The sequence below is a fragment of the Lepisosteus oculatus genome, chromosome 22 (genome assembly GCF_040954835.1).
Source record: "Lepisosteus oculatus isolate fLepOcu1 chromosome 22, fLepOcu1.hap2, whole genome shotgun sequence".
NCBI lineage: Eukaryota > Metazoa > Chordata > Actinopteri > Semionotiformes > Lepisosteidae > Lepisosteus > Lepisosteus oculatus.
Window position 1 is genome coordinate 5,612,586 of NC_090717.1, and position 9,206 is coordinate 5,621,791.

Here is a 9,206-nt window from a genome sequence, read left to right on the forward strand (position 1 = left end):
AAATACAGCTTGTAGTACATGTACATGTAGAAAATGATTTTAAGGAAAAGGCAAGTTCATTTTTTTTATTAAACAAAACCACCATACTTAATATACCCTCTCAGTTTCAGAAGTAGAAGATTTTGATATTCAACAGCATGGAATTGGATTTTTTTTAATAGTTTGAAACCTGTCAACTTTTAATACAGTTGCAAATAAGTATATAAAATGTGTTTTTCAGGTAACAAGATTTGTATATCAAATGGTCAGAACTATGATGGCAGGCATTGTTACATACAAATTAAAGTTTAAAAATCAACAAGAATGTTTAGTTGTAAAATATCTTGGCACTTTTTATTGGTCGTTATAAGCCTTAAATTAGATGTGTGAAGTGGTGTTTTGCATGACTGTCCTCCTATATGTATGAACATCGATATGTCTCTTCCTCAGATTATTTACCTCTCTGTTCAAGTATGTAAAACAGTATCTTTCTTTACTGGACTCACCAATTTAATGGTTTATTTAGTGCTCCTACTCAAATCACATTCAGCAGTCAATGCACAGTCAGCCTATTACAATGGCTGTGTTTAATGGTAAAATAATTGGACTGTGTCTGAGTTATATTGCTCTCAACCTAAAGGAAGTCAGATAGGTCAGAACACTGAAGAATGGCATATACTATGTTTATTTGACCAGTTATGGAGAATAATCCCCAGTACCCTAAATTTGTCAGATGGATATGTTCTGAATTACACTAAACCCCTGCACCACATCAACATTCCCTGAAAGCATCAAACAGGCAAGCCTTAAAACTCCTGAGGTATGGTAATGGTAGGCAGGGCTAACCGATCAGGTGATTCCTTCAAAATGTCTTTGCCTACCATTAAAAGGCTTCCAAATTCTATCCTCTTAAGCCACTGGCTCAGTGTTGACTTTGCTATACCTAGGGCAGACAATTACACCAGCAGCCCTTTTCCCTACATTAATCCACTGTCATCTTGACAGGAGGGACTATGAAAGACGCACATGCCCACTGCACTCAGCAGTCTCGACTGTCACCAGATGGCTCAGCGTCCCAGGGTCAGAATTCGGAGTTCTTCAGCAAACTGGCTCTCTCCTCTCGCTGTGGCAGGGGGATGTTCCCTGGACAAGAAGACAATGAGTGTCAATTGAGCTAAATCAATCTTTAAAACTGAGCTATATTTTTTAAGATTCCTGTACTTGAATAACAAAAACGTAGTAGAAAAGTTTCAGATGCTCTCACCCGGTGGAGCCACAAAGTACTCTTCCACGGTCTTACTGGAGGCACGAAGCAGCTGCTCGGCACATTCCCCTTCGCGTACACTGTCCTCTCTCAGATACAGCTGTCTGCAGGAAGGACACAGGAGACCAGAAGGGTCATGGCAGACTGGTGAAGACTGTCATGTGTGAATTAGTTCATGGCATTAATGCTTAAAAATGTAAAACCTTAAGTAACTTACTAAAAAAACTGCATTAAAATTCCAAATGGTTCAACGTATCGTATTGCCCAACGCTGGTCACCCGCTGGTGAATCTTTAATCCAAAATCTTTAAACCAGTTCTCCAGACGGGTAATCTGAGGTGTCTCTTATTACCTAATGGAGGAAGAGGAAAACATGGCCTTGGAATTGGCCAGCTTCTCCCTCTAGGTGGTTCTTAGGAGAAAATGACCCCTCTCCATCAAAGAATTCAGACAATCACTTCACGGTCAGGGTTAGTGGTAAATAGCGTCTCACCGGTCCTCAAGCACAGAATCCATGGGCTCCACCCCCTCCGTGTCGATAATATGGAGCTGATCTGCAAATCGGATCGCTCTTTCCAGGCAGGCCACGCCTTCTTTGTTTCGGAAGTCCACCAGGGCCAAACGCTCCAACTTGTCCACTAAATCGGGAGGGACACGTGTCGGCTGTGGAAGACAGACCCCCAGCACGGTTGAAGTCTCTGGCAGAACTGCTAAACCAGACTCGTCAAGCTTCATTCCTGAACATCCACACTGATTTGTTGGAACTATCGCCAGTCCAGCTCTCGAAGCCCCTAATAAGTGTACTTATCTGATTCATCTGAAGAGCTCAGCACTTCTACAGCCCCAAAGGTGTTTTTACAGGTACTTTGCAGCAGGCCCCAAACACAAATGTTACTAAGAAAGTAGTGTCACTCTTCCATCTCTTACTCATGTGTTTTACAAGTAGCTCATTTCATCCAGGGGATCTCATGCAATTACTTCCTGAAAGTACTCAGGTTTCCAGCTAGCATTACCAACCGTTTGGATCACTGATAGAAGATCCATCCATCTATTCATTTTCTAACTGCTTTATCCAATATAGTGTCTATACAGGGCACACAGACACAAATGCACACACTCACACCAGGGCTAATTTTCCCAGAAGGCAATTAACCTACAGTACCAGTGTGTCTTTGTACTACAGGATGAAACTGGACTGAATCCAAGTGCTCTTCTGTGCTGCCCATACTGGTGACTGACTTTTGATTTAAAAAGTACGTAATTCAGAAGTTGATTTGTTTGATTGATTTTGCTTTTTGATTTGCTGTGACCTTGCACTAAAATGGCAGCCAGAGGAGTTTGTGTCTCACCAGGACTTACGTTTCAGACTGTTGGGCCTGCTTTCACATGTGTTCCAACCTGCTCCACTGCAGGTATTCACTTAACCATTTACCATTTAATTCAGCTGGATAATGAACAAGATAACAACAACAACAACAAAAAAAATCACTTGACCTGCTTGTTTGGAAGACTTCATAAAATAAACACAAATGAAAGTTAATAAATAAACTTCAGATAAATGGGATGGTGACTGAGATCTCTTAAAACACAGTCCTGTTTTTTTGGGAAAAACCTCAAATCTTTGTCGTACTTTAAGTCAGACTTAAACTCTGGTCCAACTGTTAGGGGGTACAGTTCAAAATTATATATTTAATGTGTCTACATTGGTTAGCTCAAATAGTTAATGACATTTTGTTACGTTTAGCACTTTCTTGTAACTGTTGCGGTATTTCAGTTGTTTTTGTTTAGCACAAAGTCTGTTTACAAATCTTTGTGTAGTATTATTATAATACCTGCTGCCACTGTCAATACATCCTCGGACAACAGTAAATAGATACAGTAGTACAAGCTTGGGTGAGCGCCTTTTACCATGTAGTTAGGCGGCGAGCACAATTACAGCAATGTAACGACATTTAAAGCGTAAACATTTAAAATAACGAAGCTGCTAGCGCGTCTGTTCGTTAAGGAATGAATGCAGTTAAACGGTCAAATCGAAATGAGATTTGTGTGATCATCGTCGCATTGAATTTGGATTTACGTCGGAAGCGAAGAAAGAGCCGAATCTCAAAAGAGTCATTATGTTTTGAACGAAGGTGCGAAAAAAAATCGGAACTGAAGGATCATTTACAGCAACAACAACAACAAAAAAAAACAGCAAAAGGAAACGGGGAGAAAAAGAAACTGGAAAGAACTGACTATTTTTTTAGATGACAAACAGTAGAGCTGGCGAAACAAACGGATAGCAAATGGTAAATTAAGGCAAGGTAAAATAGACTCGTATCATATCACCCGTCCTAAAAAAAAGGTCGATGATGACCAAATTTTACCTGCAAAGAAGGACATCGTGAATTACTAAATGGACTGAGGTCCAACAGCGCGATGAGATCTTTGCAATTAGGTGAAACATACAGACATCGTTAACGCAGCTCAGCGTCTAACTCAAGTTATGTGACTATTTTAAAGTAATGAGCTGTTAGTTTGCAGCAACTAATTTGTGTGGCACAGGTTTTTCTGATTTGAAAATCCTTTAAAAAAAGCAGTATGTGGACACCTGTGGAGAATTACAACCGTTTAGTACTGACATTCACAAAAAAACACGTCATGATAAGTTATACAGCAGCCACCATACACATTTCCCCACTAAGGAAAGGTGAGTTGGATTTTTTAGATGAATTCTGCATTGCAATTTTTTTTTTGTTTACAGTTCACCTTTAAATAATGATATGCAATTAAAGTCGTGTGTTTGACATGAGCCATTGCAGAGGTGTGTTAAAATAGCACAGCGTAGTTCATTGAGTTGGATCCTTAACCAGACTGCACTCATTTTTGAGGGCCTTCAGATTAAGACGTTTGGGGAACCCCTCCTTAAACTGTGTTGTTTATAAGACCACTGAGAATTACACAATAGCACAAAGTATTTCAGGACATACTCCTTTGTGTTTGGTTATGCCGACTGATATTAAAAATATATTTTATCCGACAGGGATATTGGAAAACTTTCACGTAATTGTGATCAAAGTTTACCGGTGGAAGATCTTTCTCTTCTACCGGTTCCCATGTTGGTGACTGTGGCACCTGAAAAATACCATAAACACACAGAAATGAATGAATGGGATTCATGTTCTGAAAAGCTCTTTTACTTCAGGTCCTGCGTACTTATTATACGAACCACTTTATTATAGTATGTGAACCATGTTTTATGAACTAAAATCTAAAACTAAACTAAAAAATATAAAAGAAAACGTGTCACCTTTCCCGATCTGCCTTTATACTTCTTTAATTGTTTATAATGTAAACCTAGATTTCAAATAGAGGAATGTACAGAATGGGAATTAAACATAAAAACGTGTTTTGATTTTGACGTACGTAAAATACTTTTGATTATGCTTGATGTATAATCTGTATTCCACAGAAATATATTTTCAATAATAAAATACTTAAGAGTAAAAAGTAGGACACAAAAGCTAACGTATGTTTAGCACATGTATATTTAACATAGTATTTTAAACTTCTTGAACGTAAATATCACATACGTATAGTACGTACAGAATTGATAAATTAGTACAGGTCTGAATACTGGGTACTTCGTGTAAGATCACAATAATTGAGCCATGAGCTCAATTATTATAACCACACAGTTCCACAAATATGACATTTAATGTATTTTCAGATCTCTAAATTTAACGATGAAGTCCTATTCTTAGGGTTCAGTTACATTATAAAAAGCTATGAGTTCTCTCATTGACGTGAATTTGGATAATAATGCCCAATACACCAGACAGAAATAAATTAAAATTACGATATTATCATGAAGTGACATATTTACTGTCCTTACCTTTGATTTAGGTACATTAGTATTTTCTTGTCTCTGACACACAGCAGCTCTCCGATGAATCTCTCGGTAGCCATTTAGATTGTGGCCCACTTTAACTGCGCCTATTCCGGGACAACAAAGAACTCCACTCTGAGGATGTACGGGCCTCAATCTCCATATCGATTTTGGCGCTCTCCAGATCATAATTTTACAAATTCTAAAAATAAAGGGTGTCATTTTAACTGAAAAAAACGACAATAAATAAAGTATGTGTTTAATGCTTTGTTATATATGAATCTTTAACGATGATGTCGGCAATACGCAGATCAGTAACCCTTTCCGCACAACCTAGCGACGAATGCCCTTGTGATACTGCTATCTTACAAGAAACCTCTAGCTCTTCCTGATATGAGTGTGAACGGTACGGTAAATTAATCCGGTGTACTTTACCATACAGTTTCAAAAGCTAAGAATGTATTTATAAAGAAAAACCCAGGACCGTTAATTTAGCTTTGATAATATCAAAGTTGATAGAAAATTCAGAACTGAGTATTGTTTCTGAAATAGACAAGCGGTTGAAATGAATCATTTTATTAAAATATGTATTAATTGTAACGTTTATTCTCAATTAAACGCTATATGTGTATGAAACTAAGTAATGTCACGATTTTATACACTCTCACAGAGCCCGGATAGCTCAGTCGGTAGAGCATCAGACTTTTAATCTGAGGGTCCAGGGTTCAAGTCCCTGTTCGGGCGGTATGTTTTTGCAGTTTCATAAAATTCTCTTTTCCCTCTGCATAAAAATCGTATGTCCGTTTTTACAAAACGTATCCTGCCACTCATTCAAGTTTACACAAAATAAATGCATTTTCTACAAAATGTATCCTGCTGTTAAATACACCACTGTACAAAAATGCAGACATTTTATATCCCCACTAGGGGCCACTATTTTTCTATCAGTTTTCAATTATGGCCACCATGTTAGAAAAAAGGTGCTGTTCTGAATCAGACCAGAGAAGAGCCTCCAGATAAATATCTGAGTTGAAGATATGTCCTACGCTGACAAACCAAAACTGAACTTTTTCAGTCTTGAAATGAGAAGACCACGGGCTACTGGCCCAGCACCACTGACAGTAGTTTCCTGGAGGTTCCTCAGAAGTTTTCCATTGCACTACTGACCAGCTTTGCAAGGTTTCTGAGACATGACAAGATCAGGCAATGAGGTTCAGGTGTGATTCTATGTTCATCCTATGCTCAGGGAAAATATATACAACTGTAATGCATACAATTGAATTTGTCCTTAAATCCATTCGAAATAACAGTATCATATTATTTTTATATTTTGCTCTATGTTGTGACTTAATATTTAATTTGAACTACGTAAGAATTCTAAAGCATTGAATAAATCTGTGATGTTAGAATAACAGAAATGATTGATTTAATCATTTAAAATTGATTTAACAATGCTATGCATTTTCTAATTCTAGGAGTCTGATGACATGTTAAAAAGAAGTTGTGTATTTTCAAATTACTGTGCTTTACTATCTGTGATGCAGAATTGTGTATAAAATATGTAAGGAACAATTAAACTACATTTTAAAATAAGGTAATTTTCACAGTCGAAAGCTAAACGAGTCAATAACAAGATAGCACAATTTCAGATTTTGGATTATTATTTGCAGACTAATGTAATTAAATACAATCCCTTGAATTAAAAACAGTGAATGCGGTGATACAATAATAAGCATATATTATAAACATTCTTCTTGGGAAGTTAAGAAATTAAATGCATTTAAAAAGACACTGACATTCATTAATCTTCACTTTATTGCTTTGCTTGAATGACAGAATAAGACAGAGTAATTTTTGTTCACTTTTTGTTTCAGAAAAGCATGTAAAGAGCTTATAAAAGCATGGCAATGTATCAGAGAAATCAGTTATTCATTTGTATTAACTGCAAGCTTAGAGATCAGGGATAAAAGCTGTAAGGTTCAAGAGCAGCAGGCTGCTGGTCATCCAGTTTTTAAATTTGAAAGAAATAGGACAAAAGTTAAATCTGCAGTACTCAAAGTCCGTCTTTGAGCACCATCTGATTTTGGGCTGTGTCCCATAAAAATAATATGAGGTATTCAAAGTTTGAAGCTAACAAAGACAACTCTGCTTATTGTTTTACATATTTAATTCCTTGTCTTAAATTTACTTAGTTGGGGAGAAGGGCTTAGCATGATCAGTATTTTTTCCCAAAGTGATTTTGTGAGAGACATGGGTATTTGACATCTGAATGAATATCCACTTTCAGTGGGATGCCATATAATCGTTACCATTGTCTACACATCCTTAAATAGATACATCTTTTGTTCTTCCTGAAATCCAAATAAATACCGATATAAATACAAGATAATAGTCTCAGTTGCCCCACAGTTGGCAGTCATTTCCACCAGAGTCTATGCAGGATGGACAGACGGTGAAGGAAGCTGGGTAGTTTCATCATGATCAGGTGGCAGGCTTTTCCTTGTTTGGACCCATGAATTCTACACCGTCAATAGGAATGTCTTTATCCTTGATGGCTTTCTGAAATCAGACAGGGAAAGAACTCATTGCAGGCTTCGAGAAGTAGACGATTTTGACCAAATATTTTTTCTATTAATTTCCAATTTGTAATTCCATAGTGTTATTATATTTCATGACGAAAAATGTGTAATAGTGGTAAATATCTACGTTAGTACCTTGTTTAAATAACGTCTGGAATAAATAGGTGTACAAACCACACGAATTACTAAGCATTAAGGTAAAACAGCTCGAGTAATCTCAAACACGTTTTACGGAGCACCATTATTCTGAAGCTGTTTAAACCATTGATCGAAAAAAATATTAGTTCCTGTTTACCTGTACACACGTCTGATATTTCTTAAACATTTCGGTGCAGGGATCACCGCTCCGGTCTCCTTTCAGGAATTTGTCTGCAAACCAGCGGTTAAAACATTGATCGTATTCCCGTTTCAGTTCAGTGCACCCCTCTCCTACACTGTTCATCCTCCAAACAAATGTATTCTCAAGTACCTTAAAATGTATGGTATCAGGAGCAAATATGATTTGCTACAACGAACTTACGCGACTTCAGATGTGTTTCCCTACGATATGCTTGGCAGTAAACATAAAAATGTGTCGGAAAACCAAAAGTCGGCTGTAAAATTATTTAGTAAGTTCTTTGCAAACGACAAGCCGTACGAACCACGTGGTCAGTTACGTCGCCCGACCGGCCTTTAATGATGACGTAGACAACGATGACGTCGCAAGTAGAGAAAAATGTTTTTTAATAAAAACAGGATTTTCAGAATGGTGGATATTATAAATAAGATTTTAGTTTATTTCAGCACTATCGGAGGTAGACTTGTGTTTGGACTTCTCATTACTGATTTTGCACATATGCATTTTTAAAATATTACATTTTTCTTTAATAGAGATTATGAGGAAGCGAACTTTGACCATTGGCACGGACGCATATTTGTATTTTACAAGGAATATCCACCGGGTTATTGGTGTTTAAGAGCAGAACAAGAATGTTATATTTAAACAATGTGCGCTTGTATATTACACGTCATATAATAAATGGTTGTTTCTGCTACTAATAGAAAGGATGGCATATTTCAAGTGCGATATTTCTGGCAATAACGTTTACTAATATTAATTTTCAAATTCATTTTCCCAATAAAACATAGAATATGTAAAAACAGCATATACTGAGTCATAGACTAAACAGATTTTTCCACGCAGCCAGAGCTAGGTGCAGTCGACCTGATGTAATGAAAGCATTGGTTTGCAGTGCTAAGTAGTAACATAAAATCCGTTAAGTGTCTGTATATTGTTATAACCAAGGTTGGTGACTTGGGTTGTGAGGCACTTGGTAAACTGGTTTGTGCACACAATCGTGACGACAGTTGGTTACGCTGATTTCAGTACAACTTCTTCGGGTAGGTGATTCACAGTCCCTGCTGTTTGTGTAGGAGTAGGTGATGCCGCGATTGATTCTACCACTGACCCCCTCATTTCCGTGGAATGAAAAAGGAAAGCCTTGGTATCGATTCCCGATAAAGACCGTGGAGACAGA

General features: G+C 37.3%; 2 protein-coding genes and 1 non-coding gene across 4 annotated transcripts; 1 reads left to right on the plus strand and 2 right to left on the minus strand.

Annotated features, from left to right (window-relative positions):
* Window positions 1-37: 37 nt before the first annotated feature.
* gatc (glutamyl-tRNA amidotransferase subunit C) lies at window positions 38-5,501 on the minus strand. 2 transcript variants are annotated; one of them, XM_015366417.2, is made up of 5 exons: window positions 5,117-5,499; window positions 4,306-4,356; window positions 1,736-1,905; window positions 1,244-1,347; window positions 38-1,122 (listed from the first exon to the last, which is right to left on the minus strand). In XM_015366417.2, the coding sequence occupies exons 1-5, from the start codon at window positions 5,330-5,332 to the stop codon at window positions 1,061-1,063; spliced, it is 603 nt and encodes a 200-aa protein (XP_015221903.1). In that variant the 5' UTR covers window positions 5,333-5,499; the 3' UTR covers window positions 38-1,060. The 2 variants fall into 2 exon arrangements, with proteins under 2 accessions (XP_015221903.1, XP_015221904.1); XM_015366418.2 differs by lacking the exon at window positions 4,306-4,356 and having other exon boundaries at window positions 5,117-5,501.
* A 280-nt stretch (window positions 5,502-5,781) lies between these two features.
* trnak-uuu (transfer RNA lysine (anticodon UUU)) lies at window positions 5,782-5,854 on the plus strand. Its single transcript has one exon. It is a non-coding gene; the product is annotated as a tRNA-Lys (tRNA).
* Window positions 5,855-6,907: 1,053 nt separating this feature from the next.
* On the minus strand, window positions 6,908-8,349 carry triap1 (TP53 regulated inhibitor of apoptosis 1). The gene is made up of 2 exons (XM_006640330.3): window positions 7,985-8,349; window positions 6,908-7,669 (listed from the first exon to the last, which is right to left on the minus strand). The coding sequence occupies exons 1-2, from the start codon at window positions 8,129-8,131 to the stop codon at window positions 7,592-7,594; spliced, it is 225 nt and encodes a 74-aa protein (XP_006640393.1). The 5' UTR covers window positions 8,132-8,349; the 3' UTR covers window positions 6,908-7,591.
* Between the last annotated feature and the right edge of the window lie 857 nt (window positions 8,350-9,206).